Genomic DNA, 20,652 nt, shown 5'->3' on the forward strand with positions numbered 1-20,652 from the left:
TTACAGGGCCTGATCACCTGGTTGTCCCATAAGTGCCACATGATGGCACTCAAGATAGCCTTCCCCAGTACCAAGGTCAGACTGACAGGCCTGTAGTTCCCCAGATCCTCCTTCCAGTCCTTCTTGTAGATGGGTGACACATTTGCTAACTTCCAGTCAACTGAGACCTCTCCAGTTAACCAGGACTGATGATAAACAATTAAAAGTGTTTTGGTGAGCACTGATACTAGTTCCCTCGGTACCCTTGGGTGGATCCCATCCAACCCCTAGACATGTGTCTGTCTAAGTGGTGTAGTGGGTCACTAACCATTTGCCCTTGGATTATGGGGGGCTTCATTCTGCTCCCCATTCCTGTCTTCCAGATCAGGGGGCTGGGTACCTGGAGAACAACTGGTCTTACTATTAAAGTCTAGGGAAAAGAATAAATACCTCAGCTTTTTCCTCAGCCTTTGATACTATGTTTCCCCCTGCATCCAATAAGGGATGGAGATTCTCCTTAGCCTTCTTTTCATTGCTAATGTATTTATAGAATAATTTTTATGGCAGTAGCCAAATTAAGTTCTCATTGGGCTTTGGGCCTTCTAATTATCTCCCTGTATAACCTCACAACATACGTGTAGTGTGCCTGAGTTACCTGACCTTTCTTCCAAAGGTCATAAACTCTCCTCCTTTTTCCTGAGTTCCAGCCAAAACTCTCTGTTCAGCCAGGCCAGTCTTATTCTCCACCAGCTTGTCCTTCAGCACATGGGGACGGCCTGCTCCTGTGCCTTTAAGATTTCCTTCTTGAAGCATGTCCAGCCTTCCTGGACTCCTTTGCCCTTTAGGACAGCTTCCCAAGGGACTCTGCCAACCAGTCTCCTAAACAGACCAAAGTCTGCCCTCCAGAAGTCCAAGGTAGCTGTTCTGCTGAACCCCCTCCTTACTTCTCTGAGAATCAAAAACTCTCTCTATGCCCAAGTCAGCCTCCAACCATCATATCACCCACAAGTACTTCTCTGTTCACAAACAGCAGGTCCAGCAGGGTGCCTTCCCTAGATGGCTCACTCACCAGTTGTGTCAGGAAGTTATCTTCCACATACTCCAGGAACCTCCTCGACTGTTTCCTCTCTGCTGTACTGTATTTCTAGAAGACATCTGGTAAGTCAAAATCCTCCATGAGAACAAGCACTAGTGATTGTGAGACTTCTCCCTGCTGCTTACAGAATATTTCATCTGCCTCTTCCACCTGGTTGGGCAGTCTATAACAGACTCCCACCATGATATCTGCCATGATATCTGCCTTGTTGGCCTTCTCCCTGATTCTTACTCATTCAACCCTACCATCACCATAATTAAGCTCTAGATAATCAAAACACTCTCTACCATACAAGACTACCCCACCACCTCTCCTTCCTTGCCTATCCCTCTGAAGAGTTTATAGGCATCCATTGCAGCACTCCAGTTGTGCAAGTCTTCCCACCATGTTTTCATGATGGCAACTATATCATGATTTTCCTGTTGCACAATTGCTTCCAACTCCTGTTTGCTGCCTATGTTACATGCATTGGTTTAGATGCACTTCAGTTGGGCTATTGATCCTGACACCTCTTTGGAGAGAGAAGCCCTAATTCCTACGTGACCATTCCCAGGCACTTCCACAGTTTCTAACACATCAATAACCCTTGCATCTTTGCTGCTGCATGAATCTCCATCCTCTACCTCCACTGAGACAGCAGACCAAAGGACATTGCTAGCACACCATCCCTCAAGAACTGGCATGCTGCCCCTAGGCTTATCTCTAGCAAGCCTGGTTTTATCCCTTTCCCCCTTCAAATCTAGTTTAAAGCCCTTTCACTGAGTCCTGATAACTCCTGCACAAAGATCCTTTCCCCGCTTTGTGACAGGTATACCCTATCTGTTTCCAGCTGGCCTGGTGTCAGGTAAAGCAACCCATGATCTAAAAATCCAAAATTCTGCAGGTGACACCAGGCTTAGAACCAGGTGTTGATCTGCTAGTTTTTCTTGTTTCTTCTGTCATCGTTTCCTGCAACTGGAAGGACAGAGGAGAACACTACTTGTGCTCCTGATCCCTTAACCAGTTGTCCTAAGGCCCTGAATTCTCTCTTGATTGCCCTTAGACTTATAGTTACAGCTTCATCACTGACTACCTGAAAAAATCAATAATGGGTAATAATCTGAGGGCTGTACAAGGGTAGGAAGTTTTCTCTTCACATCTTTAACCCAGGCTCTAGGGAGGCAACGGACTTCTCTGAGAAGTGGGCCTGGCTTGTATTTTGGACCTTCTGTTCGCTTTAGAAGGGAACCTCCTAGGACAGTGACCAGTCTTTTTTTCTTTATGGAATCAGTTTTGATGCAGGGCATAGGTTGACTTAACCTCAGCGACACTTCCATGGTAGATGAACCATCGTCCCTGTTATTGTTCGGTTCCACTTGCAGAGCCTCATACCTATTATGCAAGGGCACCTGGGAAGGTGGGGCATGGAGAGGGGACCTGGCCTCCATTGCTCCTGATGCCACCTAGGTCCTGTCAGCAGCTGTGGCCAAGCTGTGGACTCCTGGAAGCTCTCTGGGCTCCCTCTGAGACTCCCCCATTTGGGAAACCCCCTTTGCACTGCACTGGAGCTCTCCACTGTGGGTCATGCCAGCACCAGGTCTGCTTGACTCGGCCACTAAGTCAAGACATTCTGAAGATACTATCTTACCATAAATCTTATCTACCAGTCAGATGGTCATTTTCTTTTTAAGCTACTTCATGATGCCACTACAAGTGAGATTTCTCTAGTCTAACCTAGACATTTTAATGTTAGCTATGTAAGTCTGATGTTACCCCACAGGTTCTTTTATAGTCAGCAAAGAGAAATAAGATCTGACAAAGTGATTCAACTTACCTTAAGGTAGATACCTAGGATAGAGCAGATGAGTAACAATGGAAGATAAAGGGAACCATGGTTACCTAGCAGAGACACAAGAATCTAACTTTTACATATCAAAACTTAGCTGTTATGAATCCCAGTCTCTGTTACTTACTTTTTCTGCTTACCTCCCTGTCTCTAGAATACAGACATAGAAACTGTTTGAGAGATCCTACTCTCTCTAAATGTCAGTGGGGTCAGTCCATCCTGCCTTCAGATTGCTGAAAACCCTGTTTCACTGTCCCTAGAGAAGGTGATCAAACCCAAATGGTCTGCTATCACAACACCCTCTGACTGGCTGTTCCACATTTTCCTCTTCTGCTTCTATGCTGTTCTGTCTTTTCCCATCGTCTCTCTGAGCATGAGGTCACACAGTACCTCACTGGTGATAGATTTATAGACCTATGAGAGCTGATTTTATAAATAAGAAGCCTTCACATCATCGAAAATAACTAGCAATTTCAAGTTACAGAACAAGGAAAGCTAGTCAATGCATTTACAATCCTTATGATCCAATGATCAATTAGGCAGTTTATATGTGCATTTCTGGTTTTGTACAAATAGCTCTTGGAAGCTTCACCAACATTTATTTCAATTTTATGACTCCATCACCTTATATGTTGTATAATTCATGGGCAGTTTAAGGCTTTCTCTAAAACGTTTCTGAGAGATTACAAATACAAATTCAATATGGTCATTCATTATTATGGCTGCCTTTTACAAATATTGAATCTCTTTTACAGAAGGGGTTATAAATAGAAAATCAGACTACACTAAACATCAACCCACACAAAACTGCATTTTTTACCCTATATGTCAGCATGTCTCTGCTCCTTTTTCTCTCTCCAGGAACCATCTCGGCTAACCAGAATGCCAATAATCATCAATATTTTTATTTGAATTCCAACTTTAATGTGATCCTCATGAGTTTTTTTATTTAGGTCAAGAAATTTGCATTATTCTTTGCTTAGAAAACCCCCACTCATGCTATATGTGAGTGGCAAAGAACTTATACCCAGGCCACATATTTTTCATTCAAGGTCATTCAAACTAATGAATGATATGAAAAAGTGATAGCTTAATCCTGAAGCCATTAAAATCTATCCAAAAGAGTGTTTTAGACTTCACGGTGCAGAATCACATTTTATGACTGGATTTATCATCACTAGAAACGCAAGTACACCTAGCCTTGGGCTCAACCAACCTCCAACTTGTCATACTTGAATTCAATTTTTACAGTTAAATACCTCTGCAAATATTTTTATATGCCATAATCTTAGAGGTCAGAACATTTATGCATCAGACAATGAAAGGATGGGTAATTCTTCATACTATTGGATCTACTGAATACTTCAGCAATGTTCAATGGAAGTTAGTAAGTTAAAAAATGAATTTCCCGCATATTAAACTCTGAATCAGGCTAAGGTTTCTTAAATATCACTGCCTTCAGTTTTATTCTCTTTCTTTCACTTCTCATGTCCTTCTTCAGTATATCAGATCACTTGATTTTCCTCCTACTCAGTGTTTTGCACTGTCCATTCAACACAATCCTCTGCAGGGAGCTTCCATCTCAGTCAAGGCGCTCAGATTTTTTGTTCACAAGTGGCTCCATGCCTAAGGCCTTCTACCTTTTCCTTGCACAACCTATCAGTTCCTATTTAAATCAGCATCCACTTCAGCACATTAACAGCCCGCTTCCTCTCTCCATCCTCAGCCTTCACTGTTGCCCTGTGCCATTCTGGCATAATCACTCACTTCAGTAGGTTATTCAGCATATATTTGGGGCAGCATATCTGATGGAATTGCTGTTATCACCCTACGGTTGCACCAAGCATGCTTCATAGCCCTCCCAACACCTACACTCACAGCCTCACAGAAGCTCATGTCGGAACTGAGGTATTCAATTTGCATTGCAAATTTTACTGTCTAATTTTATTGGTTTCTCATGGCCCTTCAGATATGCCTTAAATACATACACATAAACTGACACATACCAACTGTCTTTCATAAACATGTTTTGCTAATTCAGTACCCCATTTTTTCCATGCTAAATTCCAGTTTTTCTCTTTCACTGTTTCACAACGTTCACTGTAAGAATATCTCAGGATCTTTTCCTCTACTAGTCTGAGACAATACTCTTTGCAAAAGTATAGGGTCAAGGATGATCCTGCATAAGCCTGATGTTTCTCTTTGCTGCTATGTCACTATCAGGCACACTCTTGTAATTCATAGCTAGCAGTTTTCACAACCATTGGCATTTTTATGTCCTTTGCAAGGACATCTTCACTAAGATCATAAATACAAAATGCACATTATTTCATGACTTTATCTTCTTGAACTACATGCTGAAGATACCCTCGGTAATCTTCCTAGCACAGGCTTGAGTCATTATTTATTTGATATTCTAGATCACCTATAAAATATTTGTTTAAGACTCTTCAGTCATTTATCTGTGTAACCACTCACTCGGTGATTTAATAAATTCATCCTTGTATATTCCCTCCATGTCAGAGAATAAAGTCCCATGGTATGTTCTGTAATTCACATGTATGCATTATTAGATACTTGTCATCTTAATACAGTGGCACTGGTCTACATTTGAGCGAAAATCCACTAGTGTATTATACACACTCTTCTGCAGCAGTTACAGCCCTGAGTGTCTGTTCCCCGTGCATCACAAATAAAATCAGCAACATCCTAGCAGCATTTGATTTCTACTTGGGGCGTAGAAAGCCCAGGCTGCTGTGTCAGTAAGCTGTGACTGTTAACTATAAGGTCACTGGCAATTTTTATGTTTCCATTTGCATTCTGCTTGGTGGCATGTTTGAAGAAAATTGTGTCAGATTTGTTCACAACTTGATGTGTACATGGAATATTTGTGAATACTCAGAAAAACATTTTATTCTATAAACCAGTTTATTTAAAGTTTTAGAACAAATGTTAGAGTAGATTAAAAGATGATAGGTCTATACCTCTTTCTAATGCTCTCTAAAATTCTCAGATATGCATAAATGAAACAGCAACAATCTTATGTTGGGATATAACAGTGCTGAACCTCTAATAGTGAAATGTTTGGGTTCCAAACTGGTCACTGACATTTTACTACATTCACGAATGGCAGTGGAAATGGGTAAAAAAATACACTTACCCAAGGAGTTTGACTGAATGAGTCTTCCATTTAGATCCTGCTTTCTGGGAGCGTCTGTAGATTCCCTCTTTGTAAAGGAAAAAATCTTCATACACTTTCATTATAGCTAAAAAACAATAGGAAAAATCAGCACAGTCAGTAATTGTTTCTTCTATTCTTGTTTGCTCTTTGCATTTTACCGGTGAGGTTTTTTTTGTGTGTTGGACTGTGTAAGTGTACTTTGTAATTACACTAAATCCACTAATTGCTCAGAATTTCCCTGATGTGAGTGAACTGAGGGGAATATTTCAACAGAGTTCTCTCAGAGGTCTCTTGTCAAGTTAACCGGGTTTCCCTGTCATGGAAATTCCCTATCATGGACTTCTTCCAATACGCTAAGAAAAAATATTACATTGTGTAGCATTACACAAGTTATTTCAATTCCAGTGAAATCCAATTCAATAAAACAAACCTCTTCAAGGTCCATGTATAAAATCCTCAGTTCTGACAAACATCTGCATGTTCAAGAAAAGTATTTAACAGAAACTATACATTCTGTGAAATATGGGGGAGTGATATGTGTTCCTTTTTCTGAAACTCAGATAGAGTTCATTAAGTACACAGCAATCTCCTTATGAAAAACTAGATTGTCATGTATATATGTTCGTCCTGACTTTCAGCTAAAAGTGTAAAAAAAAAAACCCTTTGTCTACATACAAATACAAAACCAAAGAGCTGATGAACTGGAAAATTTGTGCAAGAGCTTGAAGATTACAATTTACATTTTATTTTTACTCATTATTTCCTAGGAATATCATTCACTTTTTTTTTTTAAGAAAAATGATTTCTGCTTCTTTTCCATATTTGTTCTGTCACCTTAGTACCATTTGCTTTTCTATATGGTGGGCTACTAAATCCAGAGAAAAGTCAGTGTTTTCCAGGTCTCCATTACCTTTAGATTCCAGTCAATCAGAAGCACTAAATACAAGCTTAACTTCAACTTACTTTTAGCTTATGACTTTAGCAGTCTTAGACTGCCACACAGCTTGGAACATGAGAATTAGTGAAATCCTAAAGTCTTGCATCTTGGGAGTCCCATAAAGTAAAAATTTCACTGACCATTTTTTATGTGGTTGGAGCATTTACAACACATGTGCCTCGTATAGATTTACGGTATCCAGTAAGGTGAGCTCATGCTTCAGTTTTTCCTGTCTGGCACAATTTCAGATTTCTTTTTCCTACCTGAATATTTTCATAAACTTGAAAGGAATTAGCTATCTTTACAACCTCTTGGCCTCTGTCATACTTGGCCAAAACAAAAAATTTTCATGAATTTTAGGGGATGAAAAAGAACAGCTCAAAACATGGCCAAATGAGCCCATTTGCCCACAAGATCTGGCTGAAAATATACTTTACTAATGAGGTCGCTCACATAAAAAATGTATACCAGTAGCAACACATAGAGAATAAGCAGCCATGATGCTACCTAGGTGGCAAGCCTAGGAGAAAGCTATGTCAGTTAAATCAGAAAAAAAAAAAAAATAAATGCTTTTAATGAATAATGTTACAGCTTCTGCTGAGCTGCCTGCAGAACCAGAGATCACACATATTGACAGCAACAAACCAAGTGGAAATTATCACAAACTTTATTCTTGGTTTCTAGCTGCAAGCTCAGGACTCCATTAGAGCTCTCTGAAAAGGTTTCCCCCCTCCCTCTGGCCCCAGGCTCACCAGTGTATAGAGCTAGGAGTTTAACTCCTGTGGATGTCCCTGCACCTCTACGTAAAATACCAGCTGTTGAGGTTTCTGAGCTGCAGAGGATCCTGCAGAAGGAGAGCTTTAAAGCAGTACAAAGGAACAGAAAGAGGGAAGAAGACTCCCACTCGTCTTAGTCCAGGTGAGGGTGTCAGAGGAGAAGTGAAGGGGATGAGTCATTCAAAAAATTACTGTGGAGGCTTCTCTGGATCTTGTTTTGATACCTTTGCCAAAGGGAGGCAAAGAAACAGGTCTGAGTGCAGGGACTGCAAAATTCACTTTTCCCACAGGAGGTCTGAGGATAGAAGATCTCATCTATCATTAGGCTGAGACAGGAGAAAGTAGTTTCATTTCTGAAGCACACTGTTCTTTGTAATCAAAGTCTGTAAGTTCAGTTTCAGAAAACAATTTATTCTTTATCAGCAACTCTAAACCAAACACATGTTCTTGGCTCTGTGAAGAAACATCATACCTAAATTATTTCCACTGAAATGAAATAGAAAATTTCGAAGTGTGTTTACAGAATAACTTTAGCCTAAGTGAATTTTATCCATGATTACATATTATATCTACATTTAGTGTGTGTATGTATATATGTATGAATATATTTGTATATGAATGTAAATATATATATATACTTATGTATATACCCTGCAATCAGGAACTAAATAATGGTAAAGTATTTGGAGTTAAGTGTGTTGGGTACATGAGGTGTAGGGTGGACAGAGAGATAATAGTTCAAAATCAAGCATTGAGATATTTTTATTTATTCAGTGACTTTGTCTTGATATGGACTATGACCTGGACAGGATGAGATGATCACAGCCCAGCAGCCAACTTGGCTCCCTCCCACATAGAAGAGACTTTACATTTTCCAAAATGAATAGACTAATCATTAATGAATCAGAAGAAGTATCAATTTTCATAAGGTTGACTGTAATTCATGCTGAGCTGTTAGATCTGTGCATATAAATGTAGCAGATTATAAGATTCATTCCACTATGGATTCCTCTGCACAAAATTCATGAATAAGAATTTGTGTCTCTAAGACATATGAAGATACAAAAACCTAAAAGTAGTTGCTACAAAAGGAACTAAAATGTAGCACTCTACATTGACGTAGTCTAGTGCTTTCTCCACATCTTTTTCTGTCTCAGCAAATTAAATATTCATTTTTTTCCCAAGATCATGATATCTGAAATTATAAGTTTTGTAGGATCAAAACTTTGATGTATTGCCAACACAATGTTAGCTTTTCTTTTGATTGAGACTGACTAATGTGACAGAAAGGATTATTTTCTTACACCAGTACTATAACTATCAGAGTATTTCCTAAAGCCCATTAAAAAAAAAAAAAAAGATGATTGTCCATTTGAATATTTTCAAAACAATAATGAAACTTCACTATGTTTATCTGAAAATGGATTGTCCTAGTTTTGGCTGGGATACAGCTAATTTTCTTCTTCTTAGTAGCTAAAAACTACTGTTTCATCATTTGCATCTGAAAGTGGTAATTGCTCAGTTCCTGTACCATATAAAACAATGACGTAGGCCAGAGAGAAATTGTTATTCAAACTTCTAAGCTGTATAATAGAAAGCTTTCAATTACATTCCTACACCTACTGTTTCATCGTTGTTAAAAAATAAATATTTTTCTAAACTTTGACTATGCCCAAAAATCCAAGTACATTCACCATCAAACAGGATGACTTTCTACATCATGATATTGAAAGGATCTTGAATTTTTTCCACCTATTAAATGTTACTTAGTACATTAGATAAGACTGGCCATAAGAGGTTTGTAAGTTCTTGAGGAATGACAAGTGAATGAATAATGGAAAAATCTCTTTCAGTAGCTGAAGATCATTTGCAGGATGTTTTGGGAAAAAAAAAAAAAAAAAAAGTATGACATGGTTTTAAAATTAGAATTATGCCCTGATCATATTTGTAATATGGGAAGATAGAGAAGAGAATCAGTGACAAATTAATGGGTCATAACTGACTCATATAAAAATGTCATTATAGCAAATGGAAAAAATGGAAAGTGTTTTCACTCAGTGATATACATTCTCGGTTATATACTCTCCTTTACATCTTGATTTTTTCACATATAGTATGAACATAACCTGATAGACATTTTCTCTGAAAACTGACATTTCAAAAAATTGTGTGAATTATTGAGTGGCTAAAACCTAACAGATGGCTGAATATAGATTATTTTATGTGGAAGATTTAGTACTGACAGATTAATCCAGCAAACTGTGTATACACGGACTACAACTCAATATTAGAGAGTGGTCTGAAATTTTATCTTGAGAATCCTAAATTTTTATTTCTCTCAAAACCAGTGGAAATTATGTGTTCACTTCTAGATCAAATGCAGCATGGGAAAAAATATTTTCCTTGAGCAAACAAACTCATGCAGAACAAAAAAGACCGATAATATCAATCTTGTTAAGTCTGAGATTCAGAATAATTACAACTGCTCACATAAGGAGCTTTAAGGAGTAATTTCAACTCCATGATGCACTGAAATTAATTAAATCTAATAAACAAGACCATTCCAATAATAAATTTGAGGTTACGGTAACTCATTATATAATTGAAGGCAGTAGAAATGCAGAAGTCCCCTGAAGTTAGATGCTTTGGTTTTACATCATCAATGCATCCAGAGGGTGGACATCCTGCACCACGACCTTTCCCCATCACCCCAAGCTCCACATCCCTCAACCTCTCCAGTTACACTGGTCCCGGTTGCAAGCAAGAACCTGCATTTTCAGGTGCTGCCAGCACCATCCATGACTGCAAACAGACAGTAGTCAGGCTAAACAACTCTTTTGCAATCCCTCACTCCCTGCTGAAGTTTCTTTATTTCTGTGAGAAGTTAGGGATTTTCATTGCAGGATTCAACAGAAAAAATTCAAAACTGATAGCCCTCTGCATCCAACAAAAGCATTTGGGCTCTGAGAGGGGAAATTCTGGCAGTATTCCATCACTGAATTATTTGCTGGAAGGCCCATATACTACAGGGTTGCTTTCAGAGGAGAGCAGGCATGGTGGGCTGGCCTCAGCCAGCTAGGGAATCGATCCCAGCCTGGGGAGCAGAGCTTTGCTGACATTTAACTCGTCCTGCACAGCCCCAAATTGCTATTTCATCAATGAGCAAAGAACTGTCACGGGGAAAAGGCACGTTTCCAGCACACAGATTTTGCGTGTATTTTCAACAAATCAGCTCAAGGTCATTTTCCTCATTATGGACTCTGATGCAGTATAGCAGCCTTTAGGAACACTACTTGCCTGCCAAATGTCCCTGGATGAACTATAGTCCATGCGTCTGTTTTATTCACTGTGGAGTGCAATTAATGTTTTCTAATATTTTGATACAAGGACATTGCACATTTTAATTATTTTAATAATAATATTATCAACTTCCAAATATACCATACCTTGCACTGGTCCTTTTTCCATGATTTCTTTCATTATATCAGTTTCCTGAGGGGAAGTGAAAGCAGCAGCAGAAAGGGCAAGGGAAGATAATACATTCTATTAAATAAAATTAAAACTCATACTAATTTCTCATTGTGTATATATATAGTATAAAAGTACCGTTGAACTTGTATTTGGTTTACTAAGTGAACAAAACCTTCAGAAACATCTTTAAGAAGCATTAATGCACAGTTATGACTGCATACTTTCTTTTCTATCTCTAATTTCTATAGGACCACAAAGGAACAGCTTTAAAGCGATGATGTAAAATTGAGAAACCATAAAGAATTTAAACTCGTCTAAAAACACAAGGGCAATATAAAGGAAAATTCACAGCTCTAGTCTCCAAGTAAAGTGAACATATTTCCATATGTCAAATAATTTTCAAGTCTCAAAAGACAAAAATGGGTGAGACAATTGGTGAACAGCATGAACTTACTTTTGAGGAGACCCTGTAGTGAGAAGCACATCGGTATAACCGATTGGATTCTTCTAAAGCATTGGGACATGGCCCGTTTGTATAGTTTTTTCCATATTCACTTGACACATAACAATGATTTTCACCTGGTGGCTTCAGGTGATCATTCCAAAATGATGGATAACAAGCATAGGATACAACCCTGTTCAGATGTTTAATTAAAAAAAAAAAAAAAAAGAAAAAAAAGAAAAAAGAAAAAAATTTTATAAGAAACTTGCTTAAGCATTTTTACAGTTTTATTTCAAGTTTTTAACTGTTTTACATCTGTCATATTTCAAGTAAATTTACAGAGGCCCTCATTTTTCAAAAGTGTGTATATTTCATCGTCAACTGGAAAACACTTGCTTCAATTCATATGCATGAGGCGTATGATTAAGTTTCAGTTGTGGTAGTCCTCTCCCCACCCTTCACCAAAGAGAGATAGGTGCGAAAATGTGTTTCAGCACTTGTCACCTAGTACATTCATCTCATTAATGATTCATGAAAGTTCTCACTGAATAAGATCAATAAATTACCAATGTTGTCAACAGGATCCATTTAGCAAAAATGGCTTGTGAAATGAGCATATTTGCAGCAGAAAATTTTTAAGGGAAATAAACCATTTTCTAGTTTTATCTACGTTTTCTACAAGAATGTTGGTGAAAAGCTACAGGTCTTTTTATTTCTTTTAACTAAAAAGTCTCTGACCATCCATTTTTCTGACAATATAAAGGGAACATTTGCTCACATTTTTGTGAACGTTTGTTGAGATAAAAAGTCCTATTGTTTAAAGTCATTGTTTAAAGGTTTGGGTACAAATAATTGATGTCTTGTTGTCATATGAGTAAATATGGTGCTTTGAAGGACAGCTTAAGAGCCTTCATTGCATCCAACAACAGAGAGGAGCAATGAAGTTTGTTTCCTTCAAGTAGCTCATCCTGAATTGTTCAGTCATTTTGACTGTTTGACTAACTGAACGTTGTTTTTACTTTAATAAAGTGAAGGAAACAAAGCACATGTGTAAAATGCATTTACTAACAATCTGAAATACTGAAATAAAGGCACACTGAATCTTCTACTAATTGTTTTATCCTTTTTATGAGATACTGAGACCTCCTAGTTTTCTATATTATACTGCTAGCTATTTCCAAGACAATATACGCATTTCTGTGATAATACAATGGAGATCTATGAGAGGGTTTCTTTTAAAGAGCATAATTAAATAGTTCACTGAAGCAGAATATTTAAAAATAGGCAGTCCTGTAAAAAGGTTATGTATTTGAGTAGTATGCCAATTATACTGAATTTTCTGAATATGAAGAACTGAACACTGTATTTTCATACAATATATGCAGAATAATTACGTTTTCCTGTGTATACTTAGTTGTCAGGCTCTTTACAAGATGAGCACATATATGTTCAGCCACTTTGCATAAGACATAGTGTTTTCCCATTAGCATCTGGTGGTAGAAAAATTGACCCAGAGAATGTCTTTGCTTACAAAATTCTTTCTGCCCAAACTAGACCAACACACCCAGTAACTGCAAAAAACAATAATTTTGCCTACATGGAAAGGGATTATTCACCTAAGGTTGTTAGGTTGTTAGGCTGGTATTGCTTAGGTCTTCAATCTACTCACTGGCAACCCCTTTCAATATCTTGTGAATGTCTGAAAGTATTCTGGATTCCCATATTTCCAATGGGGAATGGTAAGTACTTAGGCCAAGTATACATGGGTTGTGATTATTCATTTTACAACTTATTATGCTTTGTTTCTATTGCTGGGTAGAAGGAAACTTTTGGTTTATATATGTATACATATATAATGTTTATGAAATTTATCTATCTCTATATACATAATCATTCTACTCACCATTGATCACAGATTTCCAAAAGAAATAAAGGATTGCTGCATAGTGCAATCAGGTCTGCAAGGCAGGTAAGGTGAGCAAAGACAGTCCTCAGAGCATGATCTAGCATAAGCAGGGCAGGAGTAGGTGATTGCAACCCAGCATAAGGAATGGTATGATACCTATTCCTCAGGTGTACATAGAAACACCTCAGAGGAAGACAACAAAGGAGAAATTAAGTCCTGGGGTGGGGATTTTTTTTCCCCTCCTTTCAATTGAATTGTCCTGCCGGAGTTTTCACAGGTTCTGCATGGATGGGTCTTCTATGGCAAAAGAAATGAAGCACCAAATGCTGCACTGTCACACTGGAACTGTGTGGTAATCCAGACATGATGACTCATTCTGAACTAATTGTCACTTTTTAATCTTTTCACTAACCACAGTTTATGCAGTCATGATTAACATAATTTAACAGCTCTTTGCTGAAACATGAGTTTGTACATGCTGAAGCACCAGCACAACAGTGAACATTATGAAAAATTCAAGGAGAAAACCTTGCCAGAAGAATCACAGAAGAAAAACAGAAATTAAATGTGAACGTGTTTATGTGCACATATACATACACACATACATATATACACAAACACTACTAGGAGAAAGCAGAGCAGCATCCAGGGAGAAGCAGCAAAAGTCTGCAGTGTGTTCATACTTTCTTGACAGAATTCATCTGATGTCACTGTATTGAAAATTTTTGTGGTTTTATTGTATTTATATGTTTGAATTGTGGGGTGAGAACATAATCTAAAACATTAGAATATGTTATTAGCAAGTTGGCCAAAACTAATAATATACTTATCATACCCTGCAACTGTTAAAAGCCAAAGGTACAAATTAGATCAAGCCCTGATTAGAAGCAGTATTTGCATTCATATGTGTAAACTTTTTACTACCTGAAAATTAAATATTTATCCCTCATTCTTAAAGACTCTAAGCTTTTACTTTCCCTCAGAAGTTAAAATAGATCTTTTCAAACCATGTTGATTCCTCCCAAATTATAGCTTGTACCTGAAATTCCTAAAATTAATAATAATTAGAAATAGAATGCTGATTTATTCTTTAATTAATGGAAAAAGAGAGAGTTAAACAGCGATTCAGCTCCACATATAGCAGATTTCACTGTTAATTGGGTTCCCAGTGATTCTGAAAAGTCACGTCTCAGCACTGACCTAACCTCATTGAGCTTTATGGAAGTCTTCCATTGACTTCACTGGCAATGATTTAGGCCAGAACTCGATTTTCCTGAAACTCTATCAAAAACTCGATATAAGCACACTTCAGAAATCAGAAAACCAGAAGCTTTAAAACAACACTGAACACCTTCTGTGAAAATTTACAAGCCCACACAGAAAACTGATGTGCTTTCTCCCTTTTGCAGAATATGGAGATAATGAAAAAAATGATCACAATATACTGGCTCATAAAATAAGAGTCACCTGAAAGTGTGAAGAAGCAAACACTGTTTAACAGGGATCATTCAAAAGACACTTCAGATTTTTATGTTATAAATTTCCATTTTTTTCATTGCCAAAGTTAAAGACTTATGGATTATAGGGTTTCAGGTGCAAAAATTATCCAATTATCAGTCCAGTGAATCAAAAAGTTTAATTTTTTTTCATATATGCTATTTGTTCTTGGCCGCTGCCAGAGACAAATTGTTGGGCTAAATGGACCCTTGCTCAGACCCAGTGTAGCTGTTCTTGTGTTCTAGTTTCTGTCCTCACAGATATTTGGATACTTTCCTTAAGGTGTTTATTTGTGGCTGGACCTGTTGGAAAAGGATTTGAAATATCATTTGAACTTGAGGAAAGGAAGTAAAGATTTAGAAATGTTGTTTATAAAAATAGCTAAGTAGAGATATTTTTGTGTGTATGGTGCTTTGATGGCTTATCAATGACTGGGGATAAGAATGGGTAACAGACAAAAGTCTGTAAGAGCACAGTGCTATTGTACATGTTGGACCTGGCTCCATGGGGACAAGAAAGATGAAGGAATGTCTGAGAGAATAGTTTTGGACTACAGAGATTTATTGAAGATCTAGATAGTCTCTAAAAATTTGTGATGGTTCTCACAACTACCCTGCAGATTCTTTACTCGGACAGTCAGCTACAACAGGCTGGTGAATACCATGAGGCATCTCAGGTGACTAGGCAATAATCATAGAATGGTTTGGGGCTGGAAGGGACCTTAAAGATCATCTATCTCTAACCCTGCTGCCACTAGGGGATTTTGGAGGTGAAAAGACACTTCACAGGTGATCTGAGATACCCTGTCTGTAGGCTTCCAGGCTTGTATCAGTCAGAAAGCTTGCTCTGCACACCACCTTCACACTGGTACTCTGGCCAATCAGGGAGCAATCTTCTCACTAACGCGTTTACACCAGCATGAGATCCTGTGTGGGTACAGTTAGGTTGATAACAAAGTGCCTCAGACATCTTCAGCCTGATTTGCTTTCCTTTTAGAAATAAGCTAACTCTTGTATACTTAAACTGCCTCTGCAGAACAGGCTGTGCCCCTAACTATACTGCTTCAGGTAAAAACAAACAAACAAACAAACAAACAACCCAACACCTTTCTTGTATAGGAATAATATTATTATTATGGGCTCATAATGGTTATGCCCATACAGGGATAACAGTTAGAGGGAAGAGAAGACTAGGATGTTGTCTTATTGCTGCATTCTTTAGGGATTTTCCACTAAAAATAGCTTGCTCCAACTGTTGTGGAGATAATACTCATTAAAGTTGATCTCTTATCTTATCTACACTGGTAATTCTTGTGCTCCTGTCCTTAACATGGTTGGCAAGCAAACAGTTCAGGCAGAAGAAAGAATTGTATTTACTCACTTAAAAGCATGAGCTACTGATTAAAAGGACCCATTCTCATTACAGAAAAGTGTTGCTTAAAAAGTTAAGCTATACCTTCAATTTCTTCATGAGTTAAGTCTTTGCCTTTACCCCCATGAGATGCTGACAAGCCTTCGTTAGGTGGAATCCATTAGTGCCCACTGCAATCACTCACCTAAAGGGTCTCCCTCTCAAAATTTAAATCAAAACTAGTTTAGTGTTTAAACCCTGTGACAGAAAGACAGAGGAACACTCTATGTGATCTCTCCCTATAACAAGACAAAATCTGTGTCAGATCAGAAATAGTTTGGTACACTTGAAGAAAGCCGAATGATCACTTTTGTGTATTGTGCCCATGTGAATGACAGCTTTTTGGTCTTCACCTGGATCCCTAGGTTGCCATGTCAACTATGACGTCTGATGCATCATATCTGACATTCTTTTGATCTTTCCATGGTTGGTTTGTTTGTTTGTTTAACTGAAATTAAAAGTTGATAGACAGCACACCTAAGATCTCTGTCTGTCAGTATCAGGTATATCAAAGACAGAGTAAGGGATGAGGGTGTATAAAAGTGAGAGGGGAAATAGATTTTGGTGTGTAACGGGAAGTACAAGAAATTTTCTGACAATGTGAGAAACAGCAGAATGTAATTATACAGTATATAAAATCTGGTTATTGCAAATTCTCCAGGAAACCATTTCCAGACACATGAAGTTCAAGGAGTTGACTGGGAACAGGCAGCACAGATTTACTATGGCAAATTATGCCTTACCATGATGAGATAAAATGAGATGATCTGACCATGATGTAATGATCAGCTCCATTGAGAATAAGAAAAGCAGTGAATATCATTTACCTTGACTTTAGCAATGTTTTCAGAATGGTGTCCTGTGGTGTTCTAGTTTATTGGACTAGATAAGTGACTTATAAGGTCAGTAACTGTACTGAAATTGAATGCTGAGAGGTCAACAGGTCAAAGTGACTGGTGTCTGTTTACTAGTGGCATTCCTCAGGAGTCAACACAGAGACAACACTGTTTTGCATCTCTATTAACAATCTGGTCAGTGAGACATAAGGCACCCTCAGTAACTTTGTGAAAGATGCCAAATTGGTAGGAAGAGGTTAGTATGCAGGGCTACCATTCAGAGCAACCTTAACAAGCTGGAGAAATGAGCTGACAGAAACCTCATGAAGTTCAACCAAAGGCAGGAACCAAATCCTGCCTCTGAGCCAGAACTGCCCACGCAGCAGCACTGGCAGGGCACTGCCTGTGTAGAAAGCAGTTTCACAGAGATAGGACATGGGGTTCTGATGAGCAGAAAGTTGAACGTGGGTCAGCAGTGGGCTCTCTTAGCAAATGTGGACAATCAATACTGGATTGTGCTAGCAAGAACATAGCCAAGACACTGTGAAAAGTGATAATTCCCCTCAAATTGACACTTGTGGGATTACATACGGAGTACTGTGTCTGTACAAGGATCTTCTTGGAGATACACAATGAAAAGCTCAAAGATATCAGTCACAAGTTGTACCAAGGAAAATGCTGATTAGATATAAGAAAAAAATGTTTGACCACAGCAGTGGTCAAAATGACCTGCTGCAAGAAAGGTTGTGAAACCTCCATCCTTGGAGATACTCAAAATATGACCAGGGACATGACCTGAGCAGCCTGATCTAATTTCGGAGTTAGTCATGATTTGAGCAGAACGTTGGACTAGGTGACCTCCAAAAGTTCATTCCAATCTAAATCATTCTGTGATTCTATAAATTATTATGTGTCATTTAAAAAGTTTCTAGCTCTTCATGTGGCCTTTGAGGGCTGTTAACTTCGGTTAGTCTGACCTGAATGAAGAAGGATCTAGGTGTAGTCCTTGCTATAGTGTTGCTTTCTGGCGCAAGCTTGGGATGGGATGATTATAGTTTGCTTTATAGAAAGGCAATGTTTGATCCTTTTCAATGTTCAAAATGTTGTCTCATGCAACTGGCTGCTTACTCAAAGGTGTTTAACATAAAGAGCATGTATCCCAAGAATCACAAAAGTTCTGAGTCTAATTACAGTATTGTCTTTGACATAAAAAAATCCTTTCTTGTTTGTCTTTCTGTTAGAGAGGCTACCATTTTTGCCAGTTATATTACAGCTAACGACAACATCTAGATGTAATGAGGCTTAAATGGGAGCTAGGTTGTTGCAGAGTTTTCTCACTGAGAGCCCTCATTCAAAATAGTCATCACTTATTTCTCTGAGAACTTTTCATAGTTCTTGGGCTTCATGAAGGTGATTTAAAGAAGGTCTAAATGAGAGAGAGTGATAGTCTTGATGTTATCAAATTAATCTGACCTAGGACAGAGCTAAATGTCTTTTTTTAAAGGTCAGAAATCATCATTATAACACAAGCAACTTTGCAACTTAAGCAACTGGTTCAAGTTAAAATAATCTAGGCAAGCAGGTAAAATATTTACCCATGTGTTTTCAGATATCTCCAAGCACCATCAATACTTCCACCATTACATCCGTGTTGATTCCTGTTATCACAAGAGATCAAATTCTGAACGGAAAGGTTGTCTGTGATTTGACCCTCGGAATGAATTGCTATTCTATCTGCTGCAACGCCTGTTTTGAAATAAATTTTCTGTTATCAAAAACAAATAATTAGTCACAACTTCACACTGGTTATTGTGAAAGAGGGACAGAAAAATAACCTCAGTATTTTCTGTCTGTGCAGATACCTTTACAAAACAATACCAATTTAATTTGTACAGACTTCCAAGAGAGGATTGTGAAACTGAAAAGGATCATGGACAACTTTGCTGTAATATTATAAATCCATAGACTTATGGGTTATCACAAAGTCTCACATATCTAAACATCAGATGAGGCATTTACATATTTTTTTCTGATAGTGTCTACCATGTTTGTAAATGCATATTTACCTCTGGTTGACTTCAGCAAAAGATAGAAATCTTCTGCCGAATCTCCAAATCTCTTATCTTTCTTTTCTACCTTTCCTTCCTTTATTTAGGAAAAAAAAGAAAAGCAAAAATTAACAGTCCTATGAAGAAAAAAATTCAAGACTGAAAGTACGTATTGGTTTTACTGGAAAGAATATTTGGAAATGATCATATTAATGTGTAAATGTGGGATTCATTGGACCTCCTTCCCTTATCACACAAAATCTCTCTTCTTAGATAGACACCTTAGATGTCTGAACTCAATCAGTCATAATTCTAAGTACTAATATATTTAGCACTGATTTAAAGTCAGACTAGGTTAGCTAAATTGTAGGTGAAATCAAGCCACTTCTTTCTTTAACAAGTGACAATGAAACAATTAAGTCCCAATCCCAGTCATTACCTGTGCTTAAATTATATTTTTATTATTTTTAGCCCTTCATTTTTGAACATGAAAATAAATTTTTAAAATTCCTTAAAATCTAAAGCCCCATCAAAATCAACACTAACTTCAGTGAATTTTAGACAAGACTTCAAAAGAGTGATTCTGCTGATGGCAGCTGTCAAGGACTGTCTTTTGAGCTTTTGTGAGGTGTCACATGACAATGGATTTATTTTCATGGGTGTAAAAACTTTACTGAATAGTTTTGGAATATTTATAAGAATTACTCATTATCAGAAAAAAAATGATACAACAGTGTTTGTCTATTTATTGAGCAATGATTAATCTTACAAAGAACTATTGCAAAAGTTAGATGCACCTAAACAACACAGGAAGGTGTCTCATAATATTTATCACTGAATATAATTATGTGTATTAAATCAGAAGATTCACTTATGAAAGGGAAAATTTAGACTGAATATCTGGAAAGTCTTTCCTTCAGTGAGCTCTGTTCATCTCTGCAGTAATCTATCAGGAGAGCTGTTAGAAGCCCTCTTGGTTTTGTCTTTTCAAACTACACCAGACATATTAGTAACAGAGGGTGTTCAGTCTGGCTTTGGCAGGGAGCTAGGATTAACTAACCTAAATGCTCCTTTCCTGCTCTTATGACTGTGATTTAAAGAAGCAGTTGCAGAAACCTGCACCCATGAAAACCCACTGGCCAGATCAAGTCATAAAGATTGATTGCATAATTTCTTTCTTTATCTTTATACATCCCAAATACACTGAGATTTATTGCAGCATAAGAGAAATTAACACAATTGATTACT

General features: G+C 37.7%; 1 protein-coding gene across 2 annotated transcripts in view; it reads right to left on the reverse strand.

Annotated features, from left to right (window-relative positions):
- Positions 1 to 20,652, reverse strand: part of TINAG (tubulointerstitial nephritis antigen) — a 50,256-nt gene that overhangs the window by 14,637 nt on the left and 14,967 nt on the right. For both annotated transcript variants that reach the window (XR_004409527.1, XM_009971316.2), the window contains exons 6-9: positions 18,952 to 19,102; positions 11,720 to 11,900; positions 11,241 to 11,286; positions 6,061 to 6,166 (exon numbers count right to left, since the gene is read on the reverse strand). Coding sequence is in view for 1 of the 2 variants with exons in the window: in XM_009971316.2 (XP_009969618.2) it covers positions 6,061 to 6,166; positions 11,241 to 11,286; positions 11,720 to 11,900; positions 18,952 to 19,102 (484 nt within the window). In the remaining variant the exon portion in view is untranslated. The remainder of the gene's footprint in view (positions 1 to 6,060; positions 6,167 to 11,240; positions 11,287 to 11,719; positions 11,901 to 18,951; positions 19,103 to 20,652) is intronic.

The sequence above is a fragment of the Tyto alba genome, unplaced genomic scaffold (genome assembly GCF_018691265.1).
Source record: "Tyto alba isolate M040663 unplaced genomic scaffold, T.alba_DEE_v4.0 Super-Scaffold_40, whole genome shotgun sequence".
Lineage (NCBI taxonomy): Eukaryota > Metazoa > Chordata > Aves > Strigiformes > Tytonidae > Tyto > Tyto alba.